At 42.9% G+C, this 18,296-nt stretch overlaps 1 protein-coding gene across 3 annotated transcripts in view; it reads left to right on the top strand.

The window, feature by feature from the left end:
- Window positions 1-16,083, top strand: part of LOC146839166 (uncharacterized) — a 78,049-nt gene extending 61,966 nt beyond the window's left edge. For all 3 annotated transcript variants that reach the window (XM_085603182.1, XM_085603181.1, XM_085603183.1), the window contains one exon: window positions 13,665-16,083. In XM_085603182.1, coding sequence (XP_085459308.1) covers window positions 14,383-15,711 — 1,329 coding nt within the window. In that variant the 5' untranslated portion in view covers window positions 13,665-14,382 and the 3' untranslated portion in view covers window positions 15,712-16,083. The remainder of the gene's footprint in view (window positions 1-13,664) is intronic.
- The last annotated feature ends 2,213 nt before the right edge of the window (window positions 16,084-18,296 follow it).

Below are 18,296 nucleotides of genomic sequence, written 5' to 3'. Positions count from 1 at the left end.
CAAATGCTGCCAATTGTTCTGCATCCAATTCCAATGGATCTGTCATGTCACATTTTGTCAATTTAATCAATGGCTTTGCTATCAGAGAAAAATTAATTATCCACTGACGACAATACCCCACCATACCCAGGAACATTCTCACTTCTCTCTGAGTTTTTGGAGCTTTCATTTCTCTGATTATTTTAATCCTGTCAGTAGTCACTTTTCTCAGACCTTTCTCAATATTATGTCCAAGATAATGCACCTCTTTTTTACAAAACTGCAATTTAGCTGGGGATACTTTTAACCCTCCATCTGCCAGATGATTCAGTAAAGCTATGGTATCCACTTCACAAGCTTCACGTGTCTTTGATGCCACTAGCAAATCATCAATGTATTGCACTAGCACTGAGCTTTCAGGCATGATCAGACTCTCCAACGATCTTTTCAATAACTGATTGAATATCGAAGGACTCTCCGTATACCCCTGTGGGATACGACACCATGCTAAAATACGCTGGCCAAATCTAAATGCAAAAATCAGCTGGCTGTCATGATGCAATGGAATTGAAAAGAATGCATGACACAAATCAATCACTGTGTACCACTCAGCATCATGTGGAATTTGATACAGAATCACTGATGGATTTGGCACGATGGGACAACATGCCACCACAATCTGATTAATCTTTCTCAGGTCCTGTACTATTCTGAACTTACCATTAGGCTTTTTCAGTCCCATTATTGGTGAATTACACGGACTACTCAATAATTCTCTCAGGACTCCTTGCTGAATCATTTTCTCAATTATAGGAGTTATCCCTTCGATTATTTCTGGTGTCATTTTGTACTGAGGAATGTTAGGATATGCAATTCCCTCTTTCAGTGCAATTTTTACTGGATCTACATTATTCATCAATCCCACATCCTCTCCTGTGAAATCCCAAACTACTCTTTTCACTGTGTCTCTCAGCACTTGAGGTAAATCCTCCGGATTGAACACTGGAAATGTACCAATTAACTCACTTTCCCTAGTCTCTATAGTCATTCGATAGAAAGCATCATCATCTGGTGTCTCAAAAGCTATTCCATCTGGTGTACAGAAAATCGTGCAATTCATTTTGCACAATAAATCCCTACCTAACAGGTTCACTGGACTCGTGTCACAGACTATAAATCTGTGCATGTCTGAAAATTTCCCTATCTGTACTTTCACTGGCTCAGTAAGACGTGTTCTGATTTGTGTATTGGCTACACCAACTACTTGGATTGCTTCATCCGAGAGAGGAAGATTTCTAACATCTGTTGACCTGACAGTTGATCTCGTCGCACCTGTGTCTACTAAAAAGGTAACACCCTCTTCATTTATTTTCGCATCCACAAATGGTCCTGCCTGGTCTATTTCTAGAGATGCACCAAGTATGCACTCTTCTTCCTCTCCTCGGCACCGTCAGTAATCACCTTCAGACTCACTCCCTTCACTCCTTAACAAGTACTGCTGTACCCTGTTAGTACGTCTTTGTTTGTTTACCTGCTCATCATTGAAGAATCCCGAATCCTGACTGTACTTTTGTACCCCTCTATTCTGCGGTAAAGGTGGTTTTGGCTCTTGGCTCTGCTGCTGTGTCACAACTTTCTGCTGTTGCTGTTGTTGCTGCTGATTATTCCCCTCATTCTGCACCTGTTGATTCAATAATTTACCTTCATTTAATGGCGGATTAGGACATTCCGATCTCCAGTGTCCCAGTTGGCCACAGTTGTGACATGGGAACTTTTTCTTTGCTTCCTCAAGACTTCCCCTTCCCTTACCTGTAAATCTCGGTCTATTCCCTGTACCTGTATTACTATTTCCTGGATTATTTGCCTGTTCCACCAACTGTGCTTCCTGTCTCTCTGCAACTTTCACCTGTGCCCACATTGCTTTTTCCTTCAGCTTTCTTTGCTTTGCTTCAATTTCATCACTGAAATATTTTGCATGTCTCAGAATCTCATCCACTTTCTTACTCTGCCAATCCACTGTGTTTTCACGAATTCTCTCACCAATTTCAGATCTAAGGCCATATACAAATCTGTACACAAAATGGCTCAGATCTTTGTCACCCAGGTGTTCATCACCACTGAATTGTTTAAAAGCCAGTATCAGCCTTTCGTAAAAAGCATGGACTGATTCCTTTGGTTCCTGTTGTGTACGATCTATCTTAACCCAGTCTGTCTCTTTTGGGGGAACTTTACTCTTCAGGTATACCATCACCTGATCGTACTTCCTCATTACCTCTGGATCTGGTGCCCCTGTTCTCGGATCTCTTGGATATTCCTCACTAGGCCAACTCACAACTATTTTACACTCAGTCCACAAGTCTCCTGGAACAATTATGTCAAACAAACTATTCAAGTCAACCCACAGCACTTTTGACAATTTCACAAACCTGTCTACCTGCCTATACCACTCGACGGGCTTTTCTCTCAATCGAGGGAAATCATTCGTAAATGATAAAATATCCTGTCTGGTCCATGGAACATGTACATACCCTCCTCCAGGTATTTCTCTCATGGGAAACTGTTCCACTGGTTTCTCTGATTTTTCTCTCACTGGAAATGCTGAATAAGTTGTTCTATCATCAGATTCCTCTCTCTTTTTATACCACCTATCCTTCCACTTTTCTACATCACCCCATCTACGCAGTAAAGCCACCATTTCTTTAATTTGTCCTGTTCTACCTGAATTATTCAAATTCTCTATATCCTTCTCTGTGAAATCCATCCTGTACGTTTTCTGCAAAGCTTTTACTTTGTCAATGTCAACTCCTTGGTCATTTGCTATTGCTCTCAGTCTATCATGTGTATTCCTCGCTCTCCATGTAATGCTCTTACACATATATAGTAACTCACCATCATTGTGACTCTTTAAAATTTCTGTCGGGATTGTTCCTGTCACAAGCTCTTCTAATTCTACACGTAATTTACCCACATCCACAATTGGTGGATCTTTGTCTTTTTTCTGAAGAACTTTCATCCATTCGTTCAAATCCTTCACTGTTATTTCTGTCGTCTGTCTCACTGGAACCCCTTTTTTCTGTGGTTCTAATACTGGCATCCCTGAACTACCGGAGTCACTGATTTCCATCATTTCGCTATCTCCGTCATGTCTTGTTTGTCTCAGGTCATTCTTCCCTGTTCTTTTATCTGAATCCCCTGAAGGACCAGCTGTACTACCTGGAAAATATGGAATTACCAGTCCATTTTCACCTGACTTTTGTCTATCAATCACAGGAATTACCGGACCTATAGTAACTGGTACCGTCACAGCTTCCATGTTCATCGATAACTCTCTAATCTTTTCAGTCAGTTCTGTTGTCGTCTTTGCTAATTGTCTGGCATTTCTGGCATTTTCCTCCTCTCTTATAGAATCACTAGTTCTTGATTCAGGTGTCATTTTCCCTTTCTCACCTGTATTTCTTATTGGAGAAATAACTGGTGTACTGTCTTCTGATTCTGATCTATATGGAGGTGGTCTCTTGTACATCATGTCATTTAAAATTTCATCTTCATACTCTCCATACCTCCTCCTTTCTGTCTCAGAACCTCTTTCTTCTGCAGGAGCAGAAGCTTCAATTGTTCTCATCGGGTATAATCCCTCTGTCATACAACCTTCCCGCCATCTTTTCATCCTTTCCTGATGTGACTCACTATCATGTCTCCTCCCAAACATGTACCTGTGGTACCCTCTAGACCTTTGCTTCTCTCTGTCATGAACCTCTTCTTCCCATTCCACTAAAGCCTCAAACTGTGTAGGTCTCGGTCTCGGGTCTAAGCACAGCATCTTTTCCCGTAAATTTCTCAACACAGCCATATTAAATGAACCATCTTCCGGGAATGCTAAAACACCATCTTCTTTCGTATACCTTACCCAATTCTGTAACCATACACAGGTATGTAATCCATATTTCGCAACCATGAAGGATGCAGGTGTTTTCGGTGGAGGCAGTAACTCACCCTCTCTTGTCTTAACCTCTTTATCCTTACTAAACCATTTCTTAACTTTTCCAAAGAATGTCTTTTTCTTCTTCTCTTCTTGATAATACATTTTAGCTAAGTCTTATTTAAAACTTTCTATTTTTAAAGATTTGCAAACTTAATTCTCGTTAACGCACCAGTCCTGGAGCGTCTACGTCACTAAACTGCTCTACCAATCCCTGCGCGAACCCTTCTCTGAGTCACTGTCCAATCAGTGTGCGAACCTCCTGACGTCAGCAGCCAATCAGTGCGCGAACCTCTTAACGTCAGCAGCCGCTGCAGTCTCTGTCTCCTGTCTCTGTCACTTGTCTACCCCTCCTTTACAAAATACTCTCAGTAGACTCCGTGTGTCAAAATTCTACAAAATCTATTAGTCACTACATAAAAAACATTTCCATTGTCTGCTTCGCTAACCACAGAATAGTAAAAGAGTCTATTTCTCAAGAGACAACAATTTTACATACATCTCATAACTGTTTCCTCCAGGACGTATCCAAAAGAGTATTACAATCAATAAATGTATATGCATTCACGCACAATCATACGAAAGGGAAAAATATAATACATACACACAGAATCCTGCTTCTTGAGAACAGCGCACAATCTGCCTCTGCACAGAATTATATCTCACAATAACCAAGCAGCTTACCTCTGCCCAGTTCTGCAAACAAGCTCAGAGAATACCTATTACTCCTCCCGCAATAAGCTTTAACGGCAATCCTTACGGATCCCTGGGACTTAAGACCAGAGTTTCACAGATAACCTTCACTACGATACACACTCCTTATATACCAGAAATTTCTAATAGTAACATACAATGTCACTGATTCCGAACCCAGACAATGAATGAACGCGCAACTTCTATTGTCACACGTAATTCCTTACAATTCCGTCTTTCCCGAGAGCAGCATATACACCTTTTTCTGCTCTACTACGGAACTGCTTCCAGCTTCCAAATTCCAGAAGCACTACATTTAACTCAACATGACGACTCCAACATTTAGTATTAGTACATATACCCAAAACATCAAAAATAAATCAATAATCAATAAGCTAGTTTACAAGCAATCTTATCTTATCTTATCAGATCAAGACAACCATCTAAAACCATCCTCTGCTACCAGAGAATCTGATGCAGATCAGGATGATAAAATAATATCCACTACCACAGATAGAGTAATCTTCACAGTTACACGCACATACATACGTCATACACTAGGGCCCATTTCACTTACACATACTCCGATACTCCATCAGCGGCAAACCTGTAAAAGAAAACACCTAAACACCCTGCACCTGCATCTAGGCGATAGGACCAGTTTTAGTGGCTGTCCAAAATAATATAAACAATCTATAAACAATAATCAATAATAATTCAATAAATGACAAGGAAAGAAATAACCAACACCATGTTCAAAATTATATTGCTTTATCTAAAATTAGTCAGAATGAAATCAGAATAAATCATTTCTCATAATTACCTATTCTAACTAGTGTCAGAACGGGTCAGGACCAGTCTCTTGAAAAGTCTTTTCAGGATAGAGTCCTCAGCATTGGTCATCTGCAACGCAAGTTCACGCAGCAAAGCAACGAAAGAAAGAGTGGGGGAGCCCTCCCTATGCTAACATTTTTATACCACGAAATACAATGAAAACCCACATTTAAAGTTTGTATCACCATGTAAAACAAGAAGAATGGGATGTATCTTGACTACATCCTGAGAAACTCCGCTCAAGAAAAGTCTTAACTATGATTCTGCAACATTTCATATTTGTTTCCTTCGACAAGCCGGTTTTCGCACAGAGTTTTCTTAGGCCCATTGTCTCTCAAGGACAAGCATTTCTCTTGGAGATCCTCCAAACTTGCTGATGTCTTCCCGGAAATATCCTAATAAGGACTGCCGACAATTTCTCTGTTAGCTGAACACCAGCAGGGGTCTCTCTTGATACACCAAAATTTCTACGCCTGAAATACATCTCAGCCAGGCTTCAAATTATTCTCGAAAAGGCCTCCATAGGCCACAATAGACCATCTTTAATTAAAGAGACAAAATAAAAATTACTACATCATAATGATTAAACAGTGTTAACCCCACTAATACCCTTATGTGTATGCATTTATCTAGCTTTGCGACATACAGAGCATTAATTCAGACAGCGTTTTGTGCTTAAAATAAATAGCACACAGCAACATTAAACATGGAAGACTTTGCACGTTATTGTAAAACAAATAAAGCACATACACGCTAACCCATGTGTAATCCCCTTCCGTGTTAAAACAAACAGGTTGGTTAATATAACACACTTACACAAGACAAATAATTAATCGTTAATTATTAATAATTAATAAACGCATAGACATGCCAGAGCTTCAAAAGCCCCAGAATTTTCTAACAGAAAACTCTGCTCCAGCAACTTCAATACAATCATGCGCTAATGGGTCTGTTCCATTTACTGGCAAAAGTGTAGCAGGATTTAATGTATTACAACGTCTAATCTCAATGTGTGGCTGAAACAATGTTAATTCGTAACCAGTAAGTCTTGCTATAGTCAGGTGTTGTGTTTGCGTTCGGTTCAGAAGAACCTCTACTGCATGTGGTACTTGTACTGTCAACGGATGTCCTAATACTATGGCATCGCTTTGTCTGATTGCTAAAGCTGTTGCTGCCACTGATTTCAGGCACGCTGGAAGAGCCTGAGCTACGGGGTCTAATGTGCTAGAGAAGTAAGCACATGGTTTGTGTGAACCTGCTTGTTCCTGAGTGAGTACTGACAAGGCAGTACCTTCGCGTTCTGTAACAAAGAGTGTAAAAGGCTTACTGTAACATGGTGTTGCTAAAACAGGTGCTTGACATAAAGCTTTCTTTAGGCTTTCAAATGCTTGTGTATGTTCCTGGGTCCAAGGGAGGACAGTCGATGTGGCTGCCTCCTGTGTTGGGTGTAATGTGCATGCATCCTACATCAGTGGGGCCTTGTGCCCATAAATGTACAGGTAGATTCTGTAGTCGGTGATCCATGTCTCGGGACACATAGTGTCCTTTGAAATCGCGTAAAAATAATCTTACTCCTTCCGGAGAACAACATATTATAGCTCCTAGAGCTTTCAATGTTTTTATACCTAACAGATTTTCTGGACATGAGTTAGTAAGCAATAGATCTGTAGTTCGTGTTAATGGACCAACCGTAAGTGGAAGGGGTTTTGATACTTCATTAATAATAGGCTTTCCTGAAAATCCAAGGGAAATATTCTGTGAGCCTGAGAGGGGTGCCCCTGGAACTTCACTACGACTTATTGTTGTTCTGCTTGCCCCTGTATCGAGTAAAAACTTTCTGTCTTTCCCTAATATTTCACTCTGTACATAAGGTCCTGCCTGATCTACAGGAACCTCGATAAGGGGTGTGGCAAATTCCTTCTCTAGGCTATTTCATGCGTATCGTTGGTAATCGGGATAATCAGTTTGTGCATACTGGTACATCTGTTGTGTCGTTGTTTGCGTTGCAGCAATAGGTTGGGCCTGTGATGTTGCTGCGGTCTGTGCTGGAGCTGCCTGTTGCGGAGCTGGCACCAATTGTGCTTGCTGAGGGACTTGTTGTTGGATCTGATCCTGTCTAGGTAGACGTGGTCTCTCCTGCGTTTTGCCTGTGGAGATATTGTGTTTCAGAACTGCACAATCCTGTATATAATGACCTGGTTGTTTACAATAGTTGCATGTCCCTTTTACAGGACCTACTGAATCATTGGATGGTCTATGATTGTTAGCTGGGACTGACTGTGCAACAAGCATCTTTATTTTCGTGTCTTTCATTCGTTTTTGTTCTTGTTCTTGTTCTTCTCTAATTCTATTGTGGTGATATTGTAACATTTGTAACATTTGTGACGGGGTGTTACCTTGCCAGGTACTCTCGAATTTTAATACTCTATTCTTAATTTGGGGCAGGGAATTTTCAACTAATTTTGTCACAAACAGATGTGGGTATGACTCGCTACTTGCTTTTATACCACTATTAATACCAAAACATTTTTCAAATCGGGCATAGAAATCACTAGTATCTTCATCTGGTTTCTGTTTACAAGCGGAAATTGCACCCCAATCTTCCTTTTTTGTAGTTAATAAACGTGGCAATACTTGTACTAATAATCCTGGTAACGCTGCAGTCTTGTCCCCAAGCCCTGAGCCTGGAGTTCGGGCTCTTTCTTCCGCTTCTAATGCGGCCCAATCTATCTTTTGGTCTCCCACCTCCCAGTCTTTTTCCTTGAGTTTTTCGTAAATGCCGGCAGGCATTAATACTTTTAATATTTTCATAATGTCAGGATAGGTATACTCTCCCATGAGTAACATGTCTTTTATTTCACGGTGGAAACCTGCTGGATCTTTGTCATGACTAGGTACTACTTTCTTCATTTCTAATAATTCAATCTTAGTTAGGGGGGTGAATACAAATACACGTTTGAACTGATCATCGTCAGCTTTTATTGGGTGTACTTCACGTAAGGGATTCTGTCTGTCCATGTAATACGTCATTCTTTCCTTGATGGGGACTGGAACATGTTCTGGGCATACGAAAACAATATACTGGTTTCGGTAATCTAGAATTTCTCTAATTAAATCAGTACCTGAACCTCTCCATCTATTCGTGAGAAGTTCTGTTAATATGTCAGGTAGGGGACCAGGATCGGAATGTTGGCTTTTATACAATATAAGGAGGTGTTGAATCATGTATATACCAGCTAAACGCTGTTCATCAGGGGTAAGGTTCAAGAATGTGTGTGCTAGCGCATCATCACTATATTTTCCGGGGCTGTCAGCCCATAGGACTGCTGACCTGGCTAATTCCTGCTCGTCCATAGAATCAAGCATATGATACCCCCTTCGGTCTCGGAGTAATTTATCAGCGGTTTGGAATAAGTATTCAGGAGATCTTGCATTTATTATAGGGGTTTGGAATTTTCTGTTACTTTCTGAATGTATCGGACGTATGGGGTCATTAAAGCCTCTAGTATTATTATGAGATCTTCCTCTACCTACATAAGCCATCGTTTCTAATTGTCCTGCGGCTATTTCTGATTCTTGCTCCTCCTCTTCCTCTGATTCATTTCTGTCTACTTCTCGTCTTTCGTTATGTATCTGCTCTATTTCTTTGCGAATTTTTCGAGACATGGCGAGTATACATGCCTGTCTATCATGTTTCTCGTCTGATATATTCTGACTCCATTTGACAAGTTTCTGCATAATATCCTGGTCTGCATCAGGCCTGTCTTGGTTTCTGATCACGCAGTTTATGAAGAAACGTAGTAGTTGTCTTTGTACGTCCACTTTCTGGAATTCCATGGCTTTACTAGTACTGTCTGGACCTTGCCCTGTTTGGACAAAGTGGTATATATTGTCTAGGTGTTCCACCATTCCTGGTAGCGTCATTAAATATAATGTAGCTCGTCGTATACGTAGTGAGGACAGTAGTAATCTGTCCCGCTTTCCTGGCACTGGATCATATCTACAATCTGAGAGATGTTCTTTAAACATGTCGAAAGTTCCTAGCTGGGGTGTACGTTGGAGTGCCAACTCTCTGAGAGTCTGTTTATTTCGCGGCGGTGTGGCAAATATGTCTGTCACACCTCCTGTTGCACCACCTGAGGTGCTGGGGGTGAAAGGATTTGTAGGATGTGTAATAGAAATTGTAGATGCGGGAAAAGCGGTGGAAACGGACGGACCTGTGGGAGTGGTCGTAGGGGTTTGTTGTTGTAGGGATACTGGCGGATGGTCTTGGCGTTGGACACCATCAACATGCGGTGTGTGCGTGGCATTAACATACTCGGGAGCTACGTCATCTAAATAGGAGGAAAGGAAAACATCCTTTGCGGTCTTGGGATGTGCTTTTAACGGGAGTAACGGAGGTGGCAGATCTTTCGGTATTTGTGGGGTGGCCTTAGGTAAACCTTCAGCCAGGAGAGGATACATACCATTCATAAGGGTATTTCTTTGTCTGTCTACTTGTTCTAATTTTGCTCGGGTACCTTCCTCAATTAATAGATTTTCTCGGGTTTTATTTGAATTCTCCCTACTTTTCTCTTCCTGTCTGAGTGCCTTTTCTGTACGTCTATATGATTCTTTACGCCATAACTCAATGGCATCTTTCTGTGACTGTCTAGATTTCTTTTTCCATAATTCTTCTTCTACTCTCATGATGCAATCTGCATCCCAGGTCCCCGCTGCGGGCCATCTCTGACTTTCGGACAAATTCTTGGTGTAGTCCACCCATAAATCAAGAAATAATACGGCATCTAGGCCATGTTTATGATACATAAAATACCCTGGAGTGTCCCTAGGTGGAATGGGAACAGCTTCCTCGAGTACCTGTTTCTTAGTTTTGATCTGTCTTAATTTCGAGAAGAGCGGCATTTTTAGATCTGGTTACTTGACTTCTGAACACACTTAATACAATAACCACAATAATGAACAGTCATTCACACCACAATATATGAAACATATTAAAAACACTTAACATTTAACATCTTAACATTTTTAACGAACAATGATAATTAAGAGGAAACTAGTTACTGACATGATACTAATACTAGATACTAGATACTTAATTTTTATATTTATAAGTCATACTAGATATACTGCTAAACAGTACAGATACACTGCTGAAACAGTGCAGACCGGATTTGTGTACCCAAACCCGTCTTGACCGGCACAAACCAATGTGCACGTCTAAACGCCTCCCCGGTAATGGTACTCACCGGGTAGCTCGGAACGGAAGGCCTCGGAACGGAACTGAACTGGACTGGACTCGGAAATTCGGAACCTCGGAACTTGGCGGGACTCTGTATACCTCGGATCTTGCTCTCTCAGCTAGGCTCTGGTCGGGATACTTCGCACTTCTCACCGCCTCGTCTGGGTGTTGATCGCAGCCTCAGTCACCCCCACTTGGCTGGAGGGAGATACAGGAAATCCTGCAGGTACGCGTAGTTGTCCGTTCAGCTGTGGCAGGAGGCCGGGCCTGCAACGCACCTCCAGCGCGTGAGATGAGAAAGTGTCCCTGTTCGGGCGCCAATTATGTGGTAAATATTTTTAATTACCGGTCTATTTTTGATACGGATAAATAGTAAGAATAACTCAGTAAAAATGAGAGGCAGAATCCGTGGTATTAGAAGTTCAAAAGGGCTTTATACAATTCGAATTGTAGGCTTCCCACTCCATCACCACGGAGGATCAGGAAAAGAAGGCGATACATTATTGACAGTTAATCAGTTTTATAGAAATGCATTTACAGTGAAATTGATGCAAGAGGCGTAACAATTCGTAAAGCAGATAAAGGTATGCATACGTAACTAAAAGGCGGACAATGATGTCACAAATGGGTGGATCCATAAGAGAATCCTGCAATGTCAGCAGAAATACTTAGCAGAGATGCGCGCGCAGCCGCATGACGTGTGATTGACGCGCGACTAGAAGGTGACGGGGACTTGACATTTAGCTCTACATGTGGAGACAGAAGTCTGGGGGATCAGGTCAATCCAATCCCAAATCATATCTAATATCTTATGTTTAAAGAACTGTACTATCCAAAAGGAAAGGTCTCTCGGGCAGAATCTATTCTATACTGACTGTTAGTGCGTGTACAAGCGTCTATGTGTCTACATGGGAAGCGTGGGGCATGGGCCTTTCATAGTAACAGGAGCTATGAATTACTTGCAAGAAGACAGTGAGGCCGGGCCCTTTGCTCTGTAGCTGAAAGAATGTTTACCTAAACTACTAGACAGGAATGCATTGGATGAGGAGCGAAGCAGATAACTTGAAGGCTGAATAGAATCTTGGCAGGCAACGGGCTGAGCCGGGCACCGGTAGCCGGGCAGGGAGTAAGGCAAAGTTCATGGATACAGATGCAAGCTCGTGCTGGAGCTTTCAGAGGCAGAAAGCAGGGAAATACTTGATGGCAGAATTCAGGGCCTACTCGCCTGAACTGCAAAATGGAATAAACGGGCCATATAAAGTCGGTGGCCTCTCATCATAGGAATAGAATATCCGGCCCATTCATGGCGGATCTGAAAGAGGACATGTTAACGGTGGACGCACATGTGTTTGCGTCTTCATAACTGGAACTGGAGGGAACATACATGTACTTGTAGCATATACATGGAGCCGGTGGGGTCTAAGATAGGGGACATAACTGATCACAGAATTTCTATTTCCTCATTATGAATCAACGTTTGTTTGCCTTATCTGCGCTTATAATGTAAAGGACGGGCCTTACAGTGAACCCCTCGTTCTGTTTGACACAAAAGCCCCAGAAGGAGCTGCATCTTACAGAATTTTATCTACTTTAGGAAGAACTAAAGACTTGCTTTTTAAAGTTGTCTTTCAGGGTCAGATTCGGGGGTGCTGTAAGCTGCACTAGTTTCAGGGAGATGGACAGATGTTATGGCGATAGGAAACCCCCGTCGACCCACAATAATGCTCAAATCTTCCAGGTTAAAAGAAACCAGAAATGCTTGATCCAAGAGAGCTGTTGAAAGTGTCAACGGTGACTTATGAACAGCGAGTAAAGACAGGAGTTGGCATTTGAGAGGATCTTAAGTGAATAGGAAAGGAACGAGAAGAAGTGTGTGAATGGTGTTACTTTTGTTGTATACTTTGTGAAAAGTTACTGTAAATTTTACAGCCCAGCCTGATCCATCTCTTTTTCTAAAATCTATTGTTGTTTAAATGAAATCTTGACCATATGCGTCTATTTTAAGCTATACCTCTAGCACTTGGGTGCTCTGTGAGCGCCCTTACTTTGCTAAGTTACTCTGTAAACACTGATAAATCACCTCCTTTTCAGACATTAATAAGATGTCACTTGATCTACAGAACTTTTAGTTAAATATCTGTGTATGATGAAATATTCCTTGCTAAGTTTTAAAGGCGGTAAAGAAGAATGGGGAGATTTACTAAGATTTTGCGCTGTGTTTGCGTCACAAAAGTGGCACAAAATGTTGCAAAATCTTTTTTTCCTAATTTACTTTCCAGCGCTCAACTTGTTCAGCGCTGGAAATAATGTTAAAGTAATGTGACACTGCGCATAGCACTGCGTCGCATTACTTCCCTCCATGGGGACCTGCCAAGGGGGGCGCATGGGCGTTCTCATTCAACCACCCAAGGTTTCTCACGCTAAATCCAATTTACCAAATAAAGTAAATTGGGTTTAGCGTGAGAAAACTGCGCCCTTTTAAACTAGGCGCAAGGAAGGAGAAATGCTTTCATTTCTCCTTCCTTTTCTGACTTTGCATGCATGCTGCACTGTGCAACACACATACAAAGTGGGAAAAGCTTTCCCTCATGTCTGGCATAGTATTTTGTACAGGAAGGGTTTTCCTCCTGTACAAAACCTATGCTGGACTCACACACCCTAGCGCTCTGGTGCTAAGGTGTGTGCATGGCGCAGGGCCGCTGTAATCAGTGCCGGCGCAAGGGAAAGGGAATGAGAGAGCCATATCTTTGAAAATATGGTGCTCTCCTGCTCCCACCCTGTCGCACAACGCAGCGCAGCCTCGCGGGGGGCTGCACTGCATTGCGTGGAGATTTTGGAAATCTCCCCCGAAATGTCTTTTACAACCAGTTAAACATTGTGAAGTCTCATTCCATTATGTTTCAATTTAATAATTTTAAATATTTTTACATCCAACAGAAAACAAGCCTTGAATGTATGAAATGACCATCAATTATGAAGCTAATGTTGTAAATCTTCAATAATAGCAGAAATAATGAGCTACAGTATTCAGGAAAACATCAGCGCAGTCGGCGACAGAGGAACCTGCACACAAACTGACAGATCCCGGATGAAGCATCAAGGGCAGTTCAGTGATTGTAAGAGTCTTTGCTGTGCACCTCCACGCCACAAGACGAAGAAATGACCTTAGGAAAATTAAGGCAACAGCAATAACAAACCGCCTCCTGTATAAACAAGTGTCCAATACCAGCTTTGATCATGGGATCGGTATGATGTGATTACAGCAGTGCTCTGTTTTCTAAAATGAAGACAAGCCATCATTCCATGCTCTAGGTGAATTGTAAACTCTTTCTGGCCAAACCACAGTAACCAGAGAAAAGCACAACAGAGCAGAGCCAGACAATTGATGGGTAAAGGAAAGAGGAGTTCTTCTATCTACAATACAACAGACTGTCCCAATTTCCACTGGCCAGAAGGAAGATACATCTTTACCCGCAAGCGTGCATAGCCACAATCCAATCTAAAGGCACAATCGCCTACAAAGACACCTTCTACGTATTAGGAGTGTGGCAAATGTATGGTGGCTATTGCATTTTATTGTTAAAACAGAAATCAAACGTGCAAAACACTGCACATATATAAAGTATGTGAGAAAAACACAAGTGCTTTATCAGCCATGTTGGCCCATCAGGAAATGCATTCATGGGATGTAGACAAATATATACCCGACCCGCAGACACTAACCAAGAAAGAAGAATCATACACATGCAGCAAGAGCTTTAGTTTGTCATCACTACTCAAGCTTCATCAGCAAACGTACACAGAACAAAAACCATTCAAGTGCAGTGAATGTGACAAGAGCTTTAGTAGGTTATCAGAACTACAGAGACACCAGCGAACACACACAGGAGAAAAGCCATTCAAGTGCAGTGAATGTGTCAAGAGCTTTAGTAGGGTATCAGAATTACAAAGACACCAGCAAACACACTCAGGGCAAAAGCCATACCATTGCAGTGAATGTGCAAAGTGTTTTAGTCGGCTATCAAACCTCCAAAGACATCAGCGAATACACACAGGGGAAAAGCCATTCAAGTGCAGTGAATGTGTCAAGAGCTTTAGTAGGGTATCAGAATTACAAAGACACCAGCAAACACACTCAGGGCAAAAGCCATACCATTGCAGTGAATGTGCAAAGTGTTTTAGTCAGCTATCAAACCTCCAAAGACATCAGCGAATACACACAGGGGAAAAGCCATTCAAGTGCAGTGAATGTGCAAAGTGCTTTAGTGAGTTATCAACCCTCCAAAAACATCAGCGAATACATACAGGGGAAAAACCATTCAAGTGCAGTGAATGTGCAAAATGCTTTAATCAGTTATCAAACCTCCAAACACATCAGCGAATACACACAGGGGAAAAGCCATTCAAGTGCAGTGAATGTGTAAAGCACTTTAGTAGGTTATCAGAACTACAAAGACACCAGCAAACACACACAGGGGAAAAGCCATACCATTGCACTGAATGTGGGAAGAGCTTTAGTCATTTATCAAGGCTTCAATGTCATCAGCGAACGCACACAGGGGAAAAGCCATATCATTGCAGTGAATGTGCAAAGTGCTTTAGTCAGTTATCAAACCTCCAAAGTCATCAGCGAACACACACAGGGGAAAAAACATTCAAGTGCAGTGAATGTGCAAAGTGCTTTAGTCAGTTATCACACCTTCAAAGACATCACCAAACACACACCGGGGAAAAACCATTCAAGTGCAATGAATGTGGGAAGAGCTTTAGTCAGTTATCAAACCTAAAAAGTAATCAGGGAACACACACGGGGGGAAAACCCTATCATTGTAGTGAATCTGACAGTAGTTTTCGCGACTCTTCAGCATTAAGGTATCATCAACGAACTCAATTTAAATTATGTGGGGCATTGAAATACCAGATGATAGAAGACTCAACTAGCAGTAAAGAAGAAAAACAGATAAAATTATTTGCAGAATTGTAAAAGTGTTTGTTTCCAGTGATTGTTCACTTCCGTAAACATAGCATAGCGACATGATATACCAGGATACACAGTGGGAAGCGAGCAAAATGTGGACTAAAAGAAAAGAAACATTGTTGATTTTTATTTGGTGAAGAAGAGATACAAAAAAAAATGTTCAATCGCACCTGATCACACTACCTGTAAAAGCAACACTGAACAATACTGGGACTATTGTAGGTACTTTCAGCTAACTTGTCGGATTAGTGATAAAACCTATAAACCCAACACATCCGGAGTGGACATGTTGTCAGGGCTCTGGAGATGGAAGCTTCATTGGTAAAATGTATGTATTACTATTAACAAATGTCACTGCAGTATATGTAATGAACTAAAGCGAAGCACAGGTGTTCAAGAAATAGCCTATTGTTAGATATAAAAGAGCATATACCTTGTTTTTAAGTAACGTTTGCTGCATATTTTACAGACTGTTATCGGTTGATGGATCAGCTCGTGCCTCGGGCCTTATAACTAAGTGTGACCTGTGGCTCCTCTCCGACTTGGCTCTCCCAATTCATTTTGTGCCTTGCCAAACTCTACTTTTTACCAGAATTGAGCCACTGTAAGAAGCAGACTCTGTTTGAAGAATGTGGTGAAATAGCGAAATCCCACAACAAAAGCTGATATGTGCCAGGTGTTAGAATGGGGAACCTCTGGTTGGCACAGGTAGGTACTTGTGACAAGCAGTGGTCCCTTCTTCTATTCAGGGCGAGAGAGTTACCCCTTCAGAACAACCCCTGCTCACCCTATAGGTAGTGTGGCGCGAGCAGTCAGGGCTAAACTTCAGGGCGCTATCGGTTAAGCATTTATGATAACACACAGTAAATCACAACGATCCCCCACAAACGGACACCAGGCGTAAGTTGTATCAAAAATACGGATGCTTTATATAAAAGATTCTTTGTTACGCAGGCATGTACAAGACCATAAATAACGGTTGCGAAATGGAAGCCACAAGATGATAATTAGGCACTGTTCTTTGTCTTTGGTAACTTCTTCGATCACGAGCGCTTCACAGGGCTCGGTTGAGTCGGTCCAGTCACGATGATGCGCAGCGCACCCGGGATACAGTGATACGGGGAAATCAGAACGTTGCGGACCCCGAGTCCGATAGAGAGTTCACTGTACCTGGGGACGTGCGATGTGCTTGGACGAGTCTTCAGGAGAGATGCAGGTTCTGCACCTCGTGGGTCTTCTGGATCAAGAATTCAGCGGGCGGCTCTCGGTAGACAGGTGCGGCCCAGGGCCTCCGACACGGACTGTGCGGGAGGTCACTGCAGAGGGCGGCACGGTCAGACTCAGGCTGGGAGGTGAAGCGGGGCGGCCGGATACGTTACGACGTACGGGCGGCCGTCCGAGGCTGGAGTTCACTTCCCCACTAGAAATCCGGCGGGAGGGCGAGAGGGCACCAAGCGCGCTCCAGTAGCAGGCAGGTGACAGGGAAGCGGGACGGCCAGACTCGATGGGTCCAGAGCGACTCAGGTAGAGCGGGGCTCTCGGCGAGTGGAGGCGGCCAGGCTTCTGGGTGTCACGGCCCTAGGAGGGATGCGAAGGTGCGCAGAGCACTCCGGCGGGAGAAAGCACACGGCTCGAATTCTCAGACGAGCGGAGACACGGTGAACCCACTGGTCCTGGGGTTCAGTTCAGGGGGCAAGCTCTTCTTTCAAGCCCTTGGAGATCGTTGAAGAACAAAGTGCAAAAGTCTTTTTCAGTCTTTTTCCTCTCCTTCCTCAGCAAGGCACCTACTGCAGGCCAATCCCTCAGATCAGGGAAGGTTACTCCTCCTTCAGCTTCTTCCAGGTCCTTCTAGTCGGGCAGAGTTCCTTCGTGGTTCAATCTGGATCTGATTTCTTAGGAGCCAGGCTCCTACTTTTATACAGGGATTCTTTTGTTCTTTAGCGCCAGGGGGCCTGGGCCTGGCTCAGTCCAGTTTCGGAGCACTCTGTTGTGGCGACTCGGCTTGTTCCTTTCAGCAGCAGGGCAGAGACATCAGCCGCTCCACAGGGGGCGGCGCCGGCTTTGTGGTGGCAGAGCACAGGTCTATTCAAGAGTCAGGGTGCACTCCTCCCACCCATCCTGGTGTAATCTCTCTACCCACCACCTGGCAGCCAACCTGTCTCCTGGAATCCCCCAGCCCTGCTCCTGTACTGTTGCTAGGCAGAACACACACCCACAGCAGAGGCGGACTGAGATGGTCAGGCACGCAAAGGCTAACTTTCTAAAAGTAGCATTTGCAAACCCAGGATATTAAAATAACCTTTACTAAAAGATGTATTTTATCATCCCGAGTTCAGGCATACTAAACATGACTTTCTACCATGCTCTCTGAGTCCACTGGGGTCACAGCGTGTAGCGATCCCAGCAGCCCATTCTGGCCTATGGAGAGCAGGTAGCCTTCAATAGTGAAAAACGAAAATGGCTGTACTTCACTACTAAGACATGCCACACACATCAGGGCATGTCCTACCTTATACCTACAAGGCACCCTGCGCTTAGGCCTACCAGAGGGGTGACTAACATGTAGTTAAGGGAAGGTTTAGGGACTGGCA

This window comes from Triturus cristatus, chromosome 4_2 (genome assembly GCF_964204655.1).
Source record: "Triturus cristatus chromosome 4_2, aTriCri1.1, whole genome shotgun sequence".
In the NCBI taxonomy this organism is placed as follows: domain Eukaryota; kingdom Metazoa; phylum Chordata; class Amphibia; order Caudata; family Salamandridae; genus Triturus; species Triturus cristatus.
This window is presented reverse-complemented; position numbering and strand designations above follow the sequence as displayed.